General features: G+C 48.9%; 1 protein-coding gene across 4 annotated transcripts in view; it reads left to right on the top strand.

Annotated features, from left to right (window-relative positions):
- O-fut1 (O-fucosyltransferase 1) overlaps positions 1 to 23047 on the top strand; it is a 211244-nt gene that overhangs the window by 86767 nt on the left and 101430 nt on the right. For 3 of the 4 annotated variants that reach the window (XM_075677794.1, XM_075677796.1, XM_075677793.1), the window contains exon 5: positions 12039 to 12231. In XM_075677794.1, coding sequence (XP_075533909.1) covers positions 12039 to 12231 — 193 coding nt within the window. The remainder of the gene's footprint in view (positions 1 to 12038; positions 12232 to 23047) is intronic. The other variant, XM_075677795.1, reaches the window with a different exon arrangement.

Raw genomic sequence — 23047 nt, 5'->3', positions numbered from 1 at the left:
TTTTGAACTGCACTCAAGCCATTTTGCCAGTGGATATTGATGATGCAACACTTCTGGTGCACCACCAATTATGTGGCAATTGAAGATAGCTATGTGTAACTACGTGACTTCAAAGGCGCAATTTTAGCTGCCTCATGTCACGGCAATATGTGTTTATCTGCATCACACGGTTCATGCATGGAGTGTCCAAGATCTCTCCAGGAAACTGCTCTCATTTTAATAAGAAGGAGGGCGCTTTCAGGACTCACCGCTTTTATTCAGACGTCCACGAGACACAGCTCGTATACCCATCCTCCCAAGTAATTTCTTTGTATAGGGACAAGTTAGTACAAATAGGGACAAGTTAGAGAAGGCCCAGTTGCTCATCCTTGAGGCCTGGAAGCTCTTGGCCGAGGGTGCACCTACCTCTGATGGCTTTATAGTGGCCGGCTCCCTGACCGAGGGCTGCTCAGGAGAAAAAAGGAAGCTGCCAAGGCTATCATCATTTCGCCTGTCTGCCATAAAGAAGGCAAAAAGCACTGCATTTGAGCACTGGAAATCGCAAGGCAGAGGGGGCTGTAAAGCACAAGGAATGTGAGAAGGTATGGTTCATTCTAAAGCGCCTTTCATATACACACAACTTTCAGTCATTTAGCATTTTATCTAGTAGACCCAACATGTGTAAGCAGAAATTCATTATTGAGCAGAGAATAGAGTAAGGCTGAAGTACTGCTAGTCAGGGCTTGCTGCTTAGTTTTGTTTCAATAGAAGCCTTGATGAGTAGTAGTCTTAACAGACATGGATTTGATCACTGCTCATCACACACTATGTGTGTTTGAGTACAGAAGTTTTGCTGTGATCTTTGCTTTTGCTACAGCTTTTAGTCTATTTGCATGATCATCATTGGCCTATTTTTATGTCTACTGCAGGACAAAGGTATCTCCCAGCGATCTCCAATTATCCCTGTCTTGCGCTAGTTGATTACAACTTGTGCCTGCAAGTTTCCTAATTTCATCGCCCCACCTAATTTTCTGCCATCCTCATCTGCACTTCCCATCATCCTGCAACTCTAATGGTCCACTGGTTATCTGCCCTATGCATTACATGGCCTGCCTTTTTCCTTCTTATTTGTATGAATTTCTCAATTTTATGAAAACCTTTAGTTAGATTTTTTTCCCCATAAGCTTATCTGTGTGCGAGATATGCAGGTTAAGTCTGGAAATCTTTGCTAGGTCAACAACTTTCAGCCAGTGTTCCTTTTAATTGATTGTTAAACAGTTTTCGAAATAATCATGTATGCACTGCCTATGTGAGTGTTTGCATGCATTTTCCACAGATGTTTTAGCTGCCTGACTTCTGACGCATTTGCTACAAACTTATGGAAGTGTTTGTACACAATGACATTTCATTTGAGTCTGCTTACCTATGCTTTTATTTATTCTTCACGAACTCCTCACAGTATAGTAGTGAACTTAGTTTATTACATATATTATATAACACCAGTACTTTTTCCTATTTCACTGTGTCCTAAAGTGCTGTCAAACACCTACCTTATTGTGCACTATAATGTTTTGAACAGGACATTGCATATTGTCGTGGAGGCCTCTTGGCAGGCACATAAATAAACCATATGTAAGGTAATATATATCTAACCATATCTACAGGTAATGGCTGTTTGTGCTTTTGCTTTCTTAATTATTTTGGTAAGCAGTATTTCTGCTTTGCACGAGATACCTCTCTATGTGTCTTTATGGATGCTGCCTGGCAGTATGGCATTGATTCAAAACCATGTTCTGTATTTGTGTTTAGTGAAATAAAACCACAATGTTTGCTCTTTTTGTACAACTAGACAGCTTGACAATCTTTGCTTGTGTTTCAGCCATACATGCATTTTGCTTGCATGTGTATATGCTATAAGTTTTTATCTGAGAACTGCATAAATAAGAGCTACAAAGTGAGTGCATTGTATTAGGCAACCTGCCTTCAGCAAGATCGCAGGCCCACGTCATGTCTCACAGTGAACATTTTTACTGTGCTGGGAATTTGTGCCTAATTTGCATGCTGCCACTGTTGCATGTATGAGGTATGCAGTTAAGATATGAACCTGTGCTGAGTGTGGCCGTACATGGTATCGCTACTAGCACACTGACACTATGAAAGCTGCCGATTCAGACTACCATGAAAATGATCTTCACTTGCCAATATCAAATTTGTTACAGTAGTGTTCGCATCATGAAATGTGTATCTGCTAACATGCCTACTTGACCTTAGCAAGAAAAGGCAGTCACTAATGAGGGCTATTACAAATGCACCTTATATAAACTGTGACATTAGTGATATGAAAGTTGCCGCACTTAGGCAAGCCAAGCCTTTTCTGCAGGTTACAGTACTTCTACGCATTTTTCTGGCATGCTGTCCTTGTGCATGGTAGAGTAATACAAGGCAGTTAGCTGGGGGGGGGGGGGGGGGTCGCTCGTTCAGTAGCACTCAAATGTCATGGGATGCTACAACTTTGCTCATTTATTAGCTCTATTAAAGGCTCTATTATTGCAGATAGCTCGTATATATTGAGATGGTGGTGGTAGCCTCTTCCATGGCTAAGTTTTCTGCTCCTCTGCTACCAAAGATGACATAATCAAGCAAGCGAACGACATAGAACCATGTTCTGTAATCCGGGGCCTCACTTGTAGAGTTTTGCATAAAAAAAAAATAAACTGGCTCAGCAGCAACCATACTGCTGCACGCTGCCGATACAGCAGCCTTCATTTGCATTGGGTGCACGTAGTGAAAAAAAAAAAATTAAAGCAAGTGTTGGCACGGTGCATAACGCCACTGGTGGGTTCCATCATAGCTGCAGCACAATAAAAAAAAACAGCACATTACGCATTCGTACCAGCTTTTCTGCCTTCCTACCAATGTTTGAATGCACGAATGCGGGGTTAATGGCGGTGTCGACACAAGAAAAAAACCACATCACAATCCTATCACAACCCAAGTTACGGTACCCTCCATGCACAAACAACGCTTTGTGTGCGGCTCATGTTGACTTGATCTCGAACGGAAAGCAAAAACTCCGGCAACAGTGGTCACGTGACCTGATTGGTCATGTAGGCGAATTGGATCGGCTTGAAAAAAAAAAGAAGAAAAGAATAAGAGGTCCCCATAATTTCCCTTGCTGATGCCGGTGACAATTGGTTCTGGAACACTTTTTGCCCGAAGCTTTGCGGCCCATTTGCATCAACCTTCTAGAGCACATGCCGGCATTTTGCGTGCACCTCGTGCCTATTCACATGGAATCTAGCTGCCGGAAAGCATATCATACGACCACAGTTTATCGATGTACTGAACATTGTTGGCTAAAAATCGTGCTTTTCGGGAATATATTAACCAGTAAAAATGAAGCATAACTACATTGAGTCATTCTTTGTACTCTCAATTGCGATGTTGGCACCGGAAAATAGTACAAAATCGGATCATATCGACGAGGTTCTACTGTACTGCGAATGCCTACCAAGTTTGTAAGTGAGCTTACTGGACGGAAAGGCCTAAGCTCGTGTGTGGGCATAAAGTTCCAAAGTGATTTTGCTCAACACAGCCTATACTGACAGCATTGCGGAGGCAAGGTCCCGAGTGATATTTTAACTTCGTGACAGCGCACATCAAGCTGTGCCAAGAGCGAACATTAAACGAACCCGCAGCCTTGACCACCACAAGGTGTTCTTTCAGCGAAGCAGAACATAAAGCGAAATTCTGCAAACAAAATCTGAAGGGTTGCAGTTGTAAAAATGAACTAAATTGATCTTACTGTTAAAATCTGATTATTTAGACAATTTCATAGCCCTGCCTGTATCCGAAAAATCTGTTCGCAATGTTCCCGCAATTCTTCGCGTGTGATGATTAAAGTGTAAGAGGCTGCCAGAAAAGGCATGCAGGCCCTACGTTCGATGTGCCATGTGCATAATATACGAGATGCCTTTGATATGTTTCAGAAGCTACGTCAGGTAGACGAGGTGTTGCATTAATGATGGTGCACATATTTAAGCACGCTTGTCCTGCATGCGATATGAACCATGGCTTCGCGAGCTGTGAATTTTGTGAAAGGGTTACTATATTGCATGAGCTACTAGAGGCCTTTCTTTAAGAAAGAAGGCAAATATGTGACACATCTTTGAAACATCCGTGGTAGGGTACAGTGAAATCCCGATAATTCAAACTGCTGTGTTGGTTCCGGCAAAGTTGTATGTATGTATGCCAGTCGGCCTGGCATTGCACTATCTTTGGGATCGGCCCACGTAAGGGGAGTGCTTAACGCCTGCTTCACCTCCGCCGCGGGTCGGCCTGGCATTGCGCTATCTTCGGGATCGGCCCAGGTATGGGGATTTTTTTGCTTACCACGCCAACGACACGAAAATTTCCTTGGACGGTAGAGGTATACAGCTTCGCTGTAAAACTCTTACAAATTTGAGCTCCCAAAACCTTGCAAGGATTATTTCGAACAAAATCTCTCACTCCTATCTGCCACTCTTTGAACAAACCCAAGCCAAAGTCGACGGTTTGACGCGGTACTAACTACTGTGTGATGAGGAAAGCGCAGCAGCGTGTGCCCGTCTTTCTCATCCAGCTTAAAAGGAGGAGGAAGGGGCCCCTACTGCGCACGCCCTCACTTGTTTCTTTGCCTCCCTCCTAGCAAGCACTTGTTCACGTTACTGCATGCTCACCTGCCCTCTCCCCTTGCCCCCCTTCCTCCTAGCGGTCACTTGATCATGTTACTGCGCCTGCCCCCTCTCTCCTATCACACATTTGATCATGTTACTGCGCGCTCATCTGCCCCCTCCTAGTGCGTGCTTGATGATGTTACTGTGTGCTCACTGCCCCCTCCCCTTGTCCCCTTTTCTTATAGCGGGCACTTGATCATGTTAATGCACGCTCACTTGCCCCCTCTCTCCTAGCACATGCTTGATCACGTTACTGTGCATTCACCTGCACCCTCCCTTTGCTCCCCTTCTAGCGGGCGCCTGTTTATGTTACTGCACGCTCACCTGCTCCCTCGCTCCTAGCACGCGCTTGATCACGTTACTGTGTGCTCACTTGCCCCCACCCGCGACCACTATCAACGGGATCATGGACGGCGACCTTGCACTTCTGAAGGCGTGCGGCAAATGCGCACCCAGTCAAAACGGAACTACTGCTTGCCGCAAGCACTGCGGAAGAAACCATGACCACTATCGACGTGATCATGGATGGCCTCCTTGCAGTTTTGAAGGCACGTTGCTAATGCACACTGAGTCAAAATGAAACTGGTGCTTGCCGCAACCGCTGCAGAAGACACCACGACTGCTATTGACGTGATAATGGACAGTGACCTTGCAGTTCTAAAGGCGTATGGCCAACGCGCGCATCGAGTCAACACGAAACTACTGTTTCATTTTGAGTGGGCAGTCCCACCCCTGTAGGTTGCTCAGAAGGCTAAATTGATTAGTTCTTTTGTCATAATAAACAACCAGCTGAGTTTTTCCTTTTATTTTTCTTTTGAGCACCCCTTGTTGCCTGTGTTTTCGCACATGTGCATTCTATGAACTCTCCTTTCACCATTTCCTGAAATACATCAGCTATTAGTGGGCGCCTGTGCTGTTATGTCTTCTCGGTGCTTTTTTAGCGCTCTTTGAATTATTCCATACAGTTTACAGAATTGCGATATCTGTTCCTGGTGCATAGTTACAGTGTTGTAAGCTGTGGTATAATGCATTTTGAAAACAAGGACAGAGTAAGGCACACAGATAAGCGAACGGGAGCACTTCTAACATTGAAATATACTGAAACATTCCGTGTTAAATTTTAAACTTCTTGTTTCGAAGTGCATTGCCATATTTTATATTCTATTATTCCACCAAAATTCATATTGGCCTGTTCCAAACCGCTTCAAAGTGCATTTACAACCTCAGTATAATGAAGTGTGTTTATGCACAATTTCAATATAACAAAATTTCACTGCCTCTGCCGAGGAATACCGAAATAATAAATGGAAACTTCCACGGACGTAAAGGTCAAGTGGTTGAATTAGAAGAGACTGCTTGTGAATGCATTTTCTCTAATCACGTGTTGTATGACCATGAGTGACCAACAAAGCAGAGCAGTGTCATTTTCCTTGCAAAAATACAAGTGCAATATATATATATATATATATGTATGTTTATATATAAACTTTATTTGGCAGGAAAAGATTTTAAGGAGGGGCTCACTCCAGGGCCCCACTGGTCTCTGCCGCCTGCCTTACCTGGCTAATTAAGGACTTTTGCCCTGTCAAGTGAAAATGGGCGAGCTGTGCCTGGGCGCTTAGTGCACTCCCAGGTTACCTGTATTAGAGTGGATATGACACTGCATCGAGGGCAGTTGGCCCCATAGCGAGTGGGATACATGGTGTTTAGCATTTTTAGATAGGGAAATTCCCCAATCTGTATATTGTGCCAATTGGCAGCCTCTTCCCTGCTAAGTTGTGGGTGAGGCGGCGGGTATTTCTTGCGGACTCCATGCTGATGAGCAAGGATATCTGTGGCATATAAATTGATGGGATTTTGTGAGGGATAGTGTTAGGGTTTGAGGTTCGAAGAGGACGCCATTGCTTGGTTAGGAGACCCTCGAGCTAATGTGTTAGTCTGTTCGTTCCCTTGTACCCCCGCATGTCCCGGGCACCAGAGTAGGTGATGACGGTGGTTAAACAATTTGGGGAGCGAGGCTAGCCTCAGTCACGTGCACCTTGAGAAACAGGTGACACATCTCCCGGGAGTCCGTGACCATGACAAAGTCCCTTTGCAGATGCTCTGCGTGAGCACCACTGCTAACATTTAGGCCGAGGTGGGGGATCCCGCCGTGGCTGACACAGTTGATTGATGCTGGCAGGTCGAGTTCACGACTGCCAGGGCGTACTTCCTTTGGTAGTGCTACCCAGTAACTTCTGCATACACAGCTGCGTCCGTGTATTACGTATTGTACCTAGGTTTATTAGAGTCTATCGATTGAATATGTTGTGCGTGTTTCTTGCGCTTTTCCTCGTACTTGTGATGCATGTTCTTGGGAATCAGAGCTATTGTAATTTTCGATCTCACCGAAGGAGGGAGAAGTATGGCCTGTTATGTGAGATAAATGGGGTATGCTGGGATATTGAGTCGAGCCAATATTGTCCTACCAGTTTTTGTAAAGCTGAGGCGGTTCCCTATGTCGCATCAGAGTGGCCTGCATGAGTTTGTCGAAAGGGCTATGTACTCATCATGTGGAAATCACCCCTGGCTGTTCCCACAGAGACCCTGGTCCCACCTGCATGTGAATTTTGGGGGGCCCTTCAAGGGCCATTACTTCCTGGCAGTGATGGATGCCTTTCTGAAGTGGGTGGAGGTTCTACCTGTCACCACTCCATAAGCAGGCGCGACCATTATGGCGCTGCAACAAGTCTTCGCTGCCCAGGGGTTGCCAGACGTCATCGTGTCCGACAATGGTCCTGTTTTATCAGCACAGAGTACCTGGCCTGGCTGACGAAAAATGGAATCCGCTGGATGATGTTTCTGCCGTACCACCCTGCTTCAAACAGTTCAGCCGAGCTGGTGGTGCAGACCTTCAAGGACAAACTCAATAAGAGCCAGGCTAGGGATTTCCAGACGCAGGTTGCCCGGGTACTGTTCCAGTACCAGACCATGCCCCACGATGTCACTGGGCATGCCCCCTGTGGGCTCCTGGTGGGCCGGATGGTCAAGACACCCTTGGACGTCATGCATCCGGACCTCCAATCCACAGCGCTCCAGAAGCAGTTGAAGCAGAAGCTGGCTGCTGACCGGGGGTGCTGTCCCGGGCCTCTGCCGGAGTCAGGAGCTGCAGTCTTCGCCAGGAACTTCTGTCCTGTCCCACCCTGGTCCGCCGGACAGGTTGTATCTCCTGCCAGCGCCTCATTGTTGCTCGTCTGCCTGCCGGACGAGACCACATGGCACCGGCACACCGACCATGTTATGCCTCACCTTGGGACCTCGCTAGCACCCTCGACTGCCACTTCAGGTGTCCAGCCCACAGGAGGACCAGCGGCAACACCAGTCATTTCCAGCGAAGCACCGCCCACCTCAGAGGCGGCAAGCATTGCCAGTGGTGTGGTGCCCGTTGAGCTGCTGCCAAGTCCAGCACCACTCTCAAGGCCGGTCACTGCAGACCCTCCAGACGGAGCGAGGCTGGCTCAGGCAGCATCCGGCGTTGCCACACCCAGCCCGTCAACACCGGTGCCCAGGCGGAGTACTCGATCGTGGAGGCCGCCAGACCGTTACTCTCCTGGATAACAGGCACCATCAAGCAGGCTGGGAGAGCGGCAGAGCCTCAACCAGGCGTGAACTTATTTTATATATCGAGCCTGGATGTATTTCATTTGTATAGAACAAACAAACGGGGTAAGGGGTGTAACGAGCATGTGATGCCCCCTCGGGCATAATCTTCGTTGGCCCGCCAGGCTTGGTAGGCAACGTTGGTCACCACACAAAATAAACACTGACAAGCACAGCTGCTCAGCGGTCAGTAATCGGTCACCACCACCACGCTGCGGAATGTCACTCTGACGGAGCATGCCTCATGCCCTCCCTTGTTCACGAACCCGGGTGGATTGTGACACCCAAAGCGATAGGATCTTATTTCACTTGTCTAAGTGTACCACCATGGAACATAAGTGCAATAGGATCCTATCGCACCCCGCACACTGTGTGCTTTGGGTATGAGTGAAAGCTTGCAATGTGAGCCGAGGAGGATGGTGTCTTGATGAGCTGTTGAGCGCCATCTTCCCACACGAGCAAGGGGTAAGGGGAGCGAACTTGTGGTAATGCATTGAAACACGTGTTGTGGTGGCGAGGGAGTGGAGGGCAGGTTGTTGTGCATCTCCTTTTCTAGCGTGGCTGTGGCTGGGCATGGCTGTCAGCACAGCTGAATGCACACGCAGCCCGCGCGCCCTGTTTAGAGGTAATCTGCCACATGGGTAAAGAATGGGTGTGTTGAGGCAGCATGGCATCATGTGCACTGCCTTCGCCCATATTTGGTACTGAAGGTTGCGGGATCTCGAGTTTCAGAGAGGTGTTGAAGCAAGAGGCAGGCGAAGCATTTGCTCCCTGCTGCTCGCGTGCGCTTTTCATGATAGTGTTCTCCAGCCACAGGGGCGGAGTGGACGTGCAAGCGTAGTGGCTTCACATTGTTCTGCCGATGTGAAGATATCGTCGACACTGCATGAAGGAGACACTCAAATTCAACAAAATTAACTTCTAATTCAAATTTGTTTTTCTGATTGCCTGATAATTCAGAAAATTTGGCGGCCTTATTTGCACAAGAGAAATTTATCGGTGAGTGTAGTTATATTTGTATAAAAGGTGGAATATGATGAAGCATATGATGAGCACATGATGAAGCAGATTGCTAATTTTATATGCTTTGTTATATCGAGGTTTCACTTTACATCATTGCACAGCCGCATGACATTTTCTAGCTATTTTACTGATGCATGAAGAAGCAAATCTCTTTCCGTCAACAAAATGGATGGTGTACTGATACATTTGGCCCCTTCGGTGATTATGGGTTTCACATCTCTAATTTCCCGCGTGCATTTATCTTTATAGTAGCTGATTATGCGGCAGTTTGAAAATGGTGGAGAGCAACCACAGTTATTGCAATGACCTGACAGGTGCACATCTTTGTCATGCGCAATGTTTTGTTTTGCTATGAAAAGGTGAGAGCGTGCCAAAAGAAGCACTAGAACATATTTGTGCCCAGGTTTACAGTGTACCACTGTCATGTGGCGGAAACTACATCAGCCAGATGGGCCGCTGTGTAAAGTCCGGCTGAAAGAGCAGAAACAAAATGTTGCATGTTACAGAGATGGGCGCCTGTCAGTGCATTGCAATGACTGCTTGCTCACCACTGTTTTCAAACTGCTACGTAATAGCTACCAGAAAGATAAATACAAAAATGAAATTATAGAGGCAAAAGCCATAATGAGGAAAAAGGCCAGGTGTGGCCAGCACACTATCTATTTTGTTGACAGAGAAGGAGATTTGCTTCTTGACTTATCAATCAGATAGATAGGACATGTCACATAGTCGTGTGATGCTGTATATGTGTTTGAACACAGGCAATGTTTCAGTAGGCGACAGTTAGAAGTACTCTCGTTTGTTTATCTGTGTACCTTACTCTGTCCTGTCTTAAAAGCGCACCCCACACCACAGTATGCAATGCCAGCTTGCACAAGAAACAGCACTCTTAAACAGCCCCGCATCAGGCCACATAGGAAATTTTGGTTATACACTGGGAGTTGTTGCGTGCCCTTTTGGGAGCGGTATACTGCAAGAACTTTTCAAATGGGTTCATTAATGGCTGAGATAGAAATATTTTATTGCCACAAACCCACGATTTCAGAAGGTGAGCGTCACTGGCAGCATAGACACTCTCTCCACTTGCCCGCATCTAGCCTACGCAAGCGAAATTCCTTCCCTGCAATCTCCCATACCAGAACCGGAGCATCACATGACATATACATCATCGGCTCCACCTTCTATTTTTTTCTCTTGCTTTTTTTGCGCAGTCTACTTTTGCTGATGGTCTCACATGTGAGCTGTTGCATTAGTCTCGTTTCGCGGAGTGTACGATTTTGCGTGCTCTACACGAGAGCACTTGATTAGCAGTATAAGTTGGTGCCACAGTCATGTGCACTGAGGCAGGCACAAGAGGATGAAAGAGCATGACCGCGGTGCTGGAACACGGTAGAAAATGACATCGTTTTGTTCTCTGCGCGCACGACTGCACAACATGGGAACAAGCAGATGAAATGAAAGTGCATCTCTCTTGCTACGGAGCAAAGTAAAACAAAAACATGCCGACATTCGGTTTCTTTTATTATTTCTCTAAACTGTAATTCATCTATTGAAGCAACAGATTAAGCAAATAGCTTATGTTGCCTTGAACAATTCTCGAAGTCCCGTGTCTCTGTGAGTGACATCCCAGCACCATGAACTACATAGGCACACTTGTGTGATTGACATTGACTCTCCGGCTGGGAGTGTGCCACCTGCGAGAAGAAGGGTGCAGGGCACTTGGTTTGAAATTGCAGCTCTTATTGCAGCATGTAGCAGTGTGATACTTTGCAGGCACAATCGTTAGTGTGTATTGTATGCACTGCGCTTGTCAGTTCGAAATGGCTGACCTGAGAAGGGGCCCTTTAAAGGATTGTAAGCTTTGTGCCTTATTCTATCTGGAAGTTTTAGGAAAAATGTCTTTTTGTGATAGTTTTGGTGTCCTAAACCAAAATTCTTCTTCCAGCAGCCATTGTGTTTGAGCACAACGTTACTAGACTAGGTTCACTTTTCAAACTCCTGTGACTGCTTGGGCCCACCACTGATCCTTGCATCTCGTGGCGCTGTTGTCGCACTTTGCTCGGTAGGCACGGGGTGGATGAGGCAGTGAAGCATTGTCTGCGGTTTTTCACGTGTTTTGGCAGTTTGTATACATGTGTGTGTTGCTGTAGTCTGACTGCTTCTTGCGACACTATTGTGCGTTTTCAATGCCGTGTGCATTCTGGCGAGTTTACGGCCCGTATCATCCAATTTTATTTGGTGACGCAAATGAATATTTATGCTCCATTCCTGCAGTGAGAACCTGCCTAGAATGTGCAAGTCTGCTCGCAAGCGAGCAAAGCCCACATAGGTTTTAACATTGCATTTGTGAATGTGGTGCTGTGATGAAAAAAATAGTGCTAGCTTCATTTTTTTTTCATCCCGAAATGAAGTGCTGAGAGTGTATATGCAGGGTGTCTGTGCTAACTTTAAGCCAGAGTTTAAAAATATGCGAATGCTACGTAGCTGGACTGAACCAAGGTAATGTTGTTCGCCGTCGCTTGGAGATATTAAATTGCTTTATTAAATGCAGCAAATCTTCATTCATATTGGTCTAGTGAGGGCACTTATATTTGAATGGAAAAATAGGTTAAAGCTTCATTGTAGGGCCCAGCCTGCCCTGCATGAGTGCTAGTTGTAACTGCTCTCCTCTGGTGCCCCCAGATATCCGGCCGACAAGTACCTGGTGTTGGCGTTTGTGGGTGCACCAGCCACCTTCCCCGTGCAGAAGGAGAACCTGGCACTGCAGTCGTACCTTGTCTGGAGTGACACAGTCCTCAACAAGGCACGCCACTTCATCCGCACTAGCCTGCGTGTGCCCTTTGTTGGCATTCACCTGCGCAATGGCATCGATTGGGTCAGTCAGTCCTGGCTATTTATTTATAGAACAGTGCACACCACTGTGTTGCCTCTTTAGCGGCACCATCAATGAGCTGGCTGATTCCGCTTTCTTTCTGGCTTGGACGAATGCTGTGTGTTGTGTACAAGGCATACACACTGCGGTTATTGGGCTGCCATCGTCTAATTAGCATGACATGAAGTCTTCAAAGTTGGAAATGATTCTCTGAGGCATACGAAGTGGCGGCCAAGTATGAACACATTTGCAATTGCCAACTGATTTGTCAGACATAGACAAAGCCGCGAAAATGTATAAGTAATCAGGCAGTCTAAAAAGCTGATTGCAGTCACAAAATTGATTTTGTTGTTTTTAGAGCACCTTCACAACAGAATATTTGGCTGCACACTTTGGCTCACTGTTGCGCTGATTTAAAATTAAGTTTAATTAAGATATTGTGATAGCTGTGGGTGCACTTTGCGTTTGCCCATGGCGCAGCCCAATGTATGTCATATATCATGAAATGCAAATGCCACACACAAAATCTTGACTTCGTTACACTGTTAGTTTAGGCTGTGCTGCGCAAAATCAATGTGGAGCTTTATTGGCTTTATGCCTGCACGGCGAGTCTATGGAATTCCATCCTGAACGAGCACACACCAACTTGGTAGTTGCCAGCTGCTTGCCCACAGATCCAAACTCCTCTTCCTGCATGTGGTCATCAGTTCAGTGCGTGCACGGGATCTCGCACCCAATTGCCGATGTGGTCTACTGGTACAAACATTTTAAGTAAATGCTTGCAACGACTTGCTGTGCACCACACATGCCGGTTAGGCCTAACCAGGGCCGCTTCATCCAGGTAGGTGCTTAAAAGTAGGGTTTCGTACGTTTAGTGCCAAGTGTGCATTACAGTGATGCAAATGCCATCGTTGTCTGGACAACTAGTACCATGTATTAGTGGCTTGTAGATACTAACTAGCAGACTGGTATGCATGTGGCACTTAGTGAAACTGTTTTTCCAAATTAATGCACTCCAAAGCGTGGTTGCAGAACGTACATGAAAGTGGACCTTGCACAAGTAAATATAGTATTAGTACCTTACTACCTCTGCCTTACTGCAAAATGGTATTAATGTGATTGGCATTCCTTGGGAATTTGACCCCAGTTGTCTGCTATAGCTTGGGCCGCCAGGTGTGTGCTGGCAGCTGCCTTGCCGAGCAGACGTTGGTCACCCATCCACAACAGACATCTCTGTGTCGAGTGCGGCTGCTTGATGGATATCTATTGCAATGAAGCTACAGCCAGGACACTAGGAATAATGGGGGTTGCTATGGGGTTTAAATGCAGTCATTGCAAGAAGATATCCTGTGTCGTGTTATCATTTGGCATTGTGGTTAGCATTGTGGATTTCAATGGGGGTGAAATGCAAAAACCCCCACATACCGTGCATTGGGTGCACGTTAAAGAACCCCTGGTGGTCAGAATTTATCCTGAATCCCCCACTGTGGTGTACTTCATAATCATATCGTGGTTTTGGCACGTAGAACCCCAGAAATTAATTTTTGTGGTTGGCAGCCAGATTGCCAGTTGTGTGTCTGCTGATGTGCCCATAAGGTTTTGTGATTCATGGATGGCATGAGGATACAATAATCATCATAACATATGAAGCAAAGAATGGACGTGCTGCTAATTTGTGTAAATACGCTGTGCAACTAGTTTGTTAGTTAAACGTGGTTAGTTATTGTGCCCAAATAAAATAGTTTTGTTTAGTAATAACAGCACACCTTACAAGCCACAAGATGATAAAGCGGAATTTTCTATTCGATCTTCTTCAGCTTGTCCTCTTTGATGCACCCACTTGTTGCATGGAAATAATGTCCTTGCAAAGACCTGTCACATTCTTTTTGTGCTGTGCCCACTAGATATTACTCCTTCACAAGGCAAAGAGCTGTGCGCTAAGTTTTCGTGTCTGTTGGTTTGCCAACAGGAGTGATCGTTGTGTTGATTCATGCCATCAGCCTTGTACAAGAGGCCAGGGTTCTCCCTATGGTGGGCGGCGGTGCAAATGCTGCCGACTACTCCTGTTGACCGCCCACCACTTTGAAGGGGGGAGACACGGCAATTAGAATAGTTGATTTGGTCAACGTTCGCAATTCTTTATTTTAATTTTTTTTTCTAGAATTCTCAGATTTTCCTTTATCATGTGGGGTTATAGTAAAAGAAATCTCAAGTTGAGAAAAATCACACTTTTCTGACATGCTGTAGACAAAATCAGGCTTTTGAATGCATTATGGTGCTCCGGATTGCACAACTTTCCATTAATGCAATGCCAACATCTTGGTACCATTGTAAAGAGGAGAGATTGGACCTTCACATAGCCACAGCACTGGCTTTCACCTTTCAAAACTAAAGCTCAAGAAGGAATCAGAAAAAGGACATACTACTGCCGTTGCAATTCGTTACTGCTGCCACGTGTGCAAAGGAAGTGCTCTTAATGTCTGACGCAGATTTCAATCACTGGCGTACATTTTGCGTGCATTTTAACAGTGGTGAACTGGGCCTGTCTTTATTCCAGTGACGTTTGGCGATCGTGGTAGGCTGCATCACTATCTAGCATTAGTTTTGTTAACTTGTTCAGAATGCAAAATTGTTGAATTTGCCATTAAAAATGGCAAAGTAATCGTATCTAAATAATAATTCTGGCAGTACCCATCTCTAGATGAATGTCGGCGCCAACGTGATTAGCATTGAAGCAATGTAGTGTCACCCCACCACAGCAACGAGTCATATATGAGGTGTGTATGCAGCTGAGCTCCACTTTCATGCTTCCCTCAGTACATGCTGCGCCATCTAGTGGCACCGTTGCGAAGGTTGTGCATGGCACGTGTGAAGATGTATTTAAACAAGGTTGCCTAAATATATAAGACACGAGTTCGATTCCGACCTGCACCAGAGAAATTTTGTACAATTATTTTTGTCAATAAAGAGTGGCACATACCCATTGACACAAGTTGTCGTTAAGGAGCCCTGAACCATTTTTTATCGTGGTCTAGAAATGCATTTGACATTAAAACAGACTATTTTAAGGTTGCATGTGATCCCCTTTGCGGTGCTCCTGCTCCTTCTTTCATACCTTGCACTGTGAAGGCTACGGCGGAGCTGGGTGGTGCCGACAATGCTCTGCCTCCTGAATGTCACCATGGCACATAGTTCAAATTTGATTTTGGATATTCACGTAGATGAAACTACTTCCGATTTTGGCGCCTATGCAGTGCCAAACTCTGTGGCTATCCCTCAACTTTTAGTTGAGTCCACAATAAATTCACAGGTGCCTCATCCCTTAGCTGTGCTACAGTGTAGTGGATAGCTATGCATGGCTGTGTTTCCTCGCGCCAACTGGAATGAGTAACACATTTCCTTTCACACTGTCAAGACAGGTTCTTGTGAAGATATTGCTACGGCACAGTATGTGCGATCACGAAAGGCGAGCAGTGTGAAGACGACGACGACGATTAGAAGCTAGCGCGGGCTGTTGCCTCTTGGCCAAGCGCAGCGTATTGCCTTGTAGCCTTGTAAATATACTTGTAAATAGCTTTTCGTCGGTGTCTTCCTACGTAACATATCTGGTGGAGGTGGACGTTCCCTGTACCTCGTCACGGAGCTTCGCAGTGGACGGTACGTCGTGCCTTCCTTCATGGCTCCCGGCGACGACAACCCGACTCCGCCGGCTCCGACACCTGCTGCCACTTCGACGACCTACATCACTCTCCCCGCTCCCCGTGATCCTGGCGTATTCTCCGGCAAAGATGGGGAAGACGTCGATGACTGGATCAGCCTGTATGAACACGTCAGCCGCAATAACCGGTGGGACCCTACTATTATGCTCGCCAACGTAGTCTTTTACCTCGGTGGCACACCTCGAGTTTGGTATCGCACGCACGAAGATGAGCTCACCAGTTGGGATTCACTTAAGACACAGCTTCGAGACTTGTTCGGCAACCCCTACGGTCACCAACTTGCCGCGCAGAAGGCCCTCTCCGGCCGTGTGCAGACGTCAACAGAGCCCTATGTCACGTACATTCAGGACGTCTTGGCTCTGTGCCGCAAAGTTGACACCCACATGACTGAGTCAGACAAGGTTTCCCACATCCTCAAAGGCATTGCCGATGACGCCTTCAACTTGCTCGTGTGCAACAACGTAGCGACGGTGGATGCTGTTATAAAAGAGTGCCGCCGCCTGGAACTCGCCAAAAGCCGACGTATTGACCCGAAGTTTGCCCGTCTGCCCAACACCCCAGCGACATCTTCCTGTGCCGACGCTCCTCGTCCCAACAACACTGCTGATGTTACCAGGATCGTCCGGCGTGAGATCGAGGCCGCCTATCCGGCTGCCTTCGACTCCAGTCCCACCAACACATCTGCAGTCACGGTCTCACTGATCCAGGCAGTTGTACGCCAGGAGTTCGAAAACATGGGTCTTCACACCATCTGCTCGGCCCATCGCCCTGATACCCGCCCGGCTTCTTCCATTCCGCCCCGTCCCGCATCTTCTTACCCACCACGTTTCCGCAACCCATCTGAATGGCGCACTGCTGACGACAAGCCCATTTGTTTCTACTGCCATCGAATCGGGCACATTTCTCGGCACTGTCGCAGTCGCTGGAGTTCCCCGATCCGATCTACTTACACTGCCTACTCTCGCTCCCCAGGTGGCCCTTCTCGTCCCTATGCCGCACCTTCCGATAATGCCGCCACTGATTCTCCTGCAACGAACCGCCCCTATTCTCGTTCGCCTTCGCCCCAACGACGACAATCTCGCTCTCCCCAGCCCCGTCGCTCCTATTCGCCAACTCCCTTCGGACGCCGCTCCCAGCCGGAAAACTAGACGATGCAGCGCCTCGAGGTGACGCTGCATTGCTCCCTACGCCGCCAAATCCTCTACTGACCTTGCCCACTCATCTGAACCTTCTTGACGTGCAAGTCGACGGTGTTTCTGTGTCTGCACTCATAGACACTGGGGCGCATTTGTCCGTAATGAGCGCTGACCTTCGTAACCGGCTCAAGAAAATTATCACGCCCGCCACGACGCCTGTTGTCCGTGTCGCCGATGGCGGAACAGCCCCCGTTATTGGTATGTGTACCGCCCGCGTCTCCTTCGCCGATCGCTCAACAATCGTGCTATTCACAGTCATCGCCCACTGTCCCCACGACATCATCCTCGGCTTAGACTTCCTCTCCGCACATTCTGCTCTCATCGATTGTTCCGCCAGTACTCTCCGCCTTGACCTGCCTGTTCTCGATCCTGCTGAACCACACCCCAGTCGCCTCAGTTCCGCCGCCTTCGTTCGCTTGCCACCTTCGGCACTGACCTACGTTGACCTAGTGTCATCCCCACCAGTCCCCGACGGTCACTACATCGCGGCTCCTATGCAAGACGTCCTCCTTACACACGGGATCACAGTACCTCATACAGTTTTATCTATTACGGCGAATTGCGTCTGCCTGCCAGTGGTCAACTTTGGCTTGACAACACAAGTGCTGCCACGTGGGATGTCTCTGGCCCACCTTTGCTCATTCGAGGTTCACTCAGTAGCATCCATTGCAGTTGACGACACTTCATCCGATACTCCTCTACCATCGCAGTCGGCAAATTGTACCATCGCTGACTTCCAGAAAATGATTGCCCCCGACTTGCCGTCCGAGCACGCTCGTGAACTCTACCGCGTTCTGTTTTCCTACCACGATATTTTTGACTTTAACGATCGTCCTTTGGCCCAAACTACAGCTGTCAAACATCGCATTAATACCGGCGATGCCCCTCCTATTCATCGCCGCCCGTATCGAGTGTCACCAGCTGAGCATCAAGTTATTCACGCAGAAGTTCGCAAAATGCTTGCCAATAACATTATTGAACCATCACATAGTCCATGGGCGTCACCTGTAGTTCTGGTCAAAAAGAAGGATGGCTCATGGCGCTTTTGCGTGGATTATCGGCACCTTAATAGGGTTACCAAAAAGGACGTGTATCCCCTACCTCGGATTGATGACGCCCTTGACTGCCTCCACGGTGCTCGCTATTTCTCCTCTATTGACCTTCGCTCCGGCTACTGGCAGATTGCCGTGGACGATCTCGACCGCGAGAAGACTGCTTTTGTCACACCCGACGGTCTTTATCAATTCAAAGTGATGCCGTTCGGTCTATGTAACGCCCCTGCCACTTTTGAACGCATGATGGACTCCCTTCTTCACGGATTCAAATGGTCCACGTGCCTGTGCTACCTGGACGACGTTATCGTATTCTCCCCAACGTTCGCTACGCACCTCGAGCGCCTCTCAGCAGTCCTGGACGTTTTTCGTCGAGCCGGTCTGCAACTCAACGCATCCAAGTGCCAATTCGGCCGTCGCCAGATTACCGTTCTTGGACATCTCGTTGACGCGAACGGAGTGCAACCGGACCCAGGCAAGATCCATGCTGTTGCGCACTTCCCTGTTCCGAAGTGTGTCAAGGATGTGCGCAGCTTCATCGGCCTTTGTTCGTACTTCCGCCGTTTCGTGAGAAATTTCGCCGCCATAGCACGACCACTAACCGAGCTTTTGAGAAAAGACGCCCCTTTCCAGTGGGGCGATAACGAGGCCTCTGCATTCTCACATCTAATCGACATTCTCACAACGCCTCCCGTTCTGGCCCATTTCGATCCTTCTGCGCCTACCGAAGTCCGTACTGATGCCAGCGGTCACGGAATTGGCGCGGTACTGGCACAACGTCAGCGTGGCCACGACCGGGTTATCGCTTACGCCAGCAGGCTCCTCTCACCCGCGGAGCGCATCTATTCCATCACTGAGCGTGAGTGTCTGGCCCTAGTTTGGGCGGTTACGAAATTCCGCCCATACTTATATGGCCGATCCTTTTCCGTTGTCACAGACCATCACGCGCTTTGCTGGTTATGCTCACTGAAAGATCCTACAGGCAGACTTGGTCGCTGGGCCTTACGCCTCCAAGAATATTCGTATACTGTCACCTATAAATCTGGCCGACTACACAAGGACGCTGACTGCCTGTCTCGCTACCCGGTCGACGAGCCTGACGACGCCGACAGTAGTAGCGCCAACGGCATTTTCTCTGTGTCTGCCTTCGCTAACATTGCCGATGAGCAGTACCGAGACCTATCGCTGCGAGCACTTATCGAGCGTCTGCGTTCTACACCTTCCGACGCATCCGTTCGCCGATATGTCCTCCAGGGCGGCATTCTGTATCGGAGGAACTTCCTCCCTGACGGCTCTGACCTTCTTCTTGTCGTGCCAAAACAACTACGACAGACTGTGCTCTTTGAGATGCATGACGCACCCACTGCAGGACATCTTGGGGTAACCCGCACGTACGACCGCGTCCGCCGCCGCTTCTATTGGCCTGGTCTCGCTCGCTCCGTTCGACGCTATGTTGCTGCCTGTGATCCCTGCCAGCGTCGGAAAACACCTCAGGTGCTACCTGCTGGTCGTCTCCAGCCGATCACCATCCCTGTGGAACCGTTCTTTCGTGTTGGATTAGACCTGCTCGGTCCCTTTCCCACGTCATCCTCTGGGAACAAATGGGTAGCCGTCGCGACTGATTACGCCACCCGATACGCTATCACTCGGGCTCTCCCTACCAGTTGCGCCACTGACGTCGCGGACTTTCTCTTGCGTGACATTATCTTGCTTCATGGCGCCCCGCGACAGCTCCTTACTGACCGTGGTCGAAACTTTCTCTCGAAAGTTATCGCTGACATTGTGCGTTCCTGCTCCATTCAACACAAACTGACTACCTCATACCATCCTCAAACCAATGGCCTGACAGAGCGGTTAAACCGTACTCTTACCGATATGCTGGCCAAGTACGTTTCCAAGGACCACCACGACTGGGACATTGCCCTTCCTTACGTAACATTTGCGTACAATTCTTCCCGGCACGACACCGCTGGATTTTCTCCCTTTTATCTACTGTACGGTCGCGAACCTACCTTGCCCTTAGACACGGCACTTCCTCCTGCTTCGGTCTCAACAAGCGAGTATGCGCGCGACACCATCGCCCTCGCCGACCATGCACGCCAGCTTGCCCGTGCTCGCCTGACGGCCTCACAAACCACTCAGCAGTGCCAGTACAACGCCCGCCATCGTGACGTACAGTTTTCGCCTGGTGCGCTTGTGCTCCTGTGGTCGCCCACTCGTCACGTCGGACTTTCAGAGAAGCTCCTTTCGCGATACACAGGGCCCTACCGCGTGCTGCGCCAGGTGACGCCTGTGACTTACGAAATTGCTCCTGTGGGTTCAACCTCGTCCACTCCTCTGGCATCTAGTGATGTCGTACACGTCAGTAGGCTCAAGGCCTACTACACTGCTTCCGAGTCCGATCTTTAGTCGCTCCGGGGCGGCGCTTTTGCCGCCGGGGGTAGTGCTACGGCACAGTATGTGCGATCACGAAAGGCGAGCAGTGTGAAGACGACGACGACGATTAGAAGCTAGCGCGGGCTGTTGCCTCTTGGCCAAGCGCAGCGTATTGCCTTGTAGCCTTGTAAATATACTTGTAAATAGCTTTTCGTCGGTGTCTTCCTACGTAACAATATTGTCACAGTCGGTAACGTGGGAAAAGGAGGACGATGATGGTGGCCTTGGAGACGACGAAGAAGAGTGTAGCGTTATCGCTGCTCTACGCTTGCTGGCTCAGCCATTAAAAGCCATCTGTAAATAGACGCACGCTTCTTCCTTCCCGTAACATCTTTGGTGGACGTGTGGGGTAATCACTTGCGCAAGACGGAGCTCCGCAGCAGACATAACCTGGCCGCCATGTCATCCGAAGGAGAGAGTTCAACCACGGCCCCGTCGTCGCCACCGAAGGTCATCCTGGCCCAGCCTCGCGACCCTGCCGCGTTTTCCGGGATCGACAACGTTGATGTCGATGACTGGTTGCAGAATTACGAACAGGTCAGCGCACACAACAGGTGGGATAACACGCTTATGCTGGCCTATATAATATTCTACCTCAAGAAAACGGCACGGGTCTGGTTCGAAACACATGAAGAAGAGATTACGAGTTGGGACCAGTGCAAGCAGAAGCTTAGAGATGTGTTCGGCAAGCCCGTTGGCCGCCAACGTGCTGTGAAGAAGGACCTTGGTACCCGTGTACAGACGTCCACTGAATCTTACGTGGCGTATATCCAGGATGCCCTCGCCCTTTGCCGCAAAGTGGATAACAATATGGCAGAGGCAGACAAGGTCAGCTGCGTTTTAAAAGGCATCGCGGATGACGCATTTAACCTGATTGTTTACAAGAACGTAACAACGGTCAATGAAATCATTAACGAATGTCGCCGCTTTGAAGATGCGAAGAGTCGCCGCATAGTTCAACAGTTTACTCGTCTACCTAATACTGCAGCTTCATCGACGTGCGAAGACGTTTGTCCACCGCGTGAGCCCACCTCCTGCGAGAACGTCGTACGTATCGTTTGGCGAGAAATCGAAGCAGTGTCTCCTGCCACGCCAGTGACGCAGTGCTTTGACGATTCCCGGCCGCTTGTGTCTCTCATTCAGTCGGTAATTTGCCAAGAACTTGCCAATGTGGGCCTTCCGTCCATCTGCTCTGCCAGCTGTCCTGACTTTGCTTCGTCTGCTGCCTCTGCCCCTGTTCACCGGAGCCAATATGGTCCATATCCGAGCTATCGCAACCCGGCCGAATGGCGCACACATGACGATAGACCCATCTGCTTTTACTGTGGATGTGTGGGCCACATCTCTCGCCACTGTCGAAGTTCCTGGCCATCCGACTCTCGACCAAGCTTTCCCGCCTACCGCCGCTCCCCACTGAATCCTCGCCCGCCATCACTCTCCACCGAGGTTGAAGACGCTCCTGACAACGCTCCAGCCACCGCGACCAGCCGCTCACCATCACCACATAGTCGCCGCTCCCGTACGCCCCAGCTGCGTCGCTCTCCATCCCCAGCTTACCGTCGCTGCTCTCCGACAGGAAACTAACTGGGGCAGCTCCTGGAGGTGACGCTGCTCTAGAACCCCGGCCTGAAATTCCTCTGCTGACCCTGCCTACTAATCGGAACCTTCTGGACGTGGACGTGGATGGTTTGCCCGTTACAGCACTCATCGACACTGGAACCCAAATTTCCATCATGAGTGCGGAGCTTCGAACGCGCTTGAAGAAAGTACTGACTCCTGCTCCGACTCGACTGCTCAAGGTCGCTGACGGTGGAACTCCGGCTGTACTTGGAATGTGTACTGCTAGTGTCAGTGTTGCCGGTTGCCACACGTCCGTTTTGTTTAGCGTGCTCGAACATTGCCCTCACAATATTATCCTCGGACTCGACTTTTTGGCAGCCCATTCTACTCTGATTGACTGTTCCGCCGGCGTTGTACAACTTGACCTACCACTACCTGTCCCCGTTGACCTTCCTGCTCATGCTCCAACTCAGCTTTGTTCCGCGGATTTTATACGCCTGCCATCTCGTGCAGCAACCTGCATCCCTGTCTTAGCCTGCCCACCTGTACCTGACGGAGACTATCTCCTTACTCCCGCAACTTCAGTCCTGCTTTCTCACAATGTCTCCTTCCCGCACACTATCATTTCTGTTGCGGACAATCAGACATGTCTTCCCATCCTAAATTTCGGACAGTGCCCACAAGTACTTCCTCGAGGCATGTCTCTAGCCACGTTGTCACCGACGCATGAGTGACACATTTCCGCTCTATCTGTTGCGCCGTCTTCCACCAATGCTCATTCTGCGCCTGCTGCATCAGTCCCGACCGACGACTTTACAAAGATGATTGCACCGGACCTCTCAACCCAACAAGCCGC

The sequence above is a fragment of the Dermacentor variabilis genome, unplaced genomic scaffold (genome assembly GCF_050947875.1).
Source record: "Dermacentor variabilis isolate Ectoservices unplaced genomic scaffold, ASM5094787v1 scaffold_13, whole genome shotgun sequence".
NCBI lineage: Eukaryota > Metazoa > Arthropoda > Arachnida > Ixodida > Ixodidae > Dermacentor > Dermacentor variabilis.
Note: the sequence above shows the minus strand (reverse complement) of the source record. Positions and strands in the feature narration are given on the sequence as shown.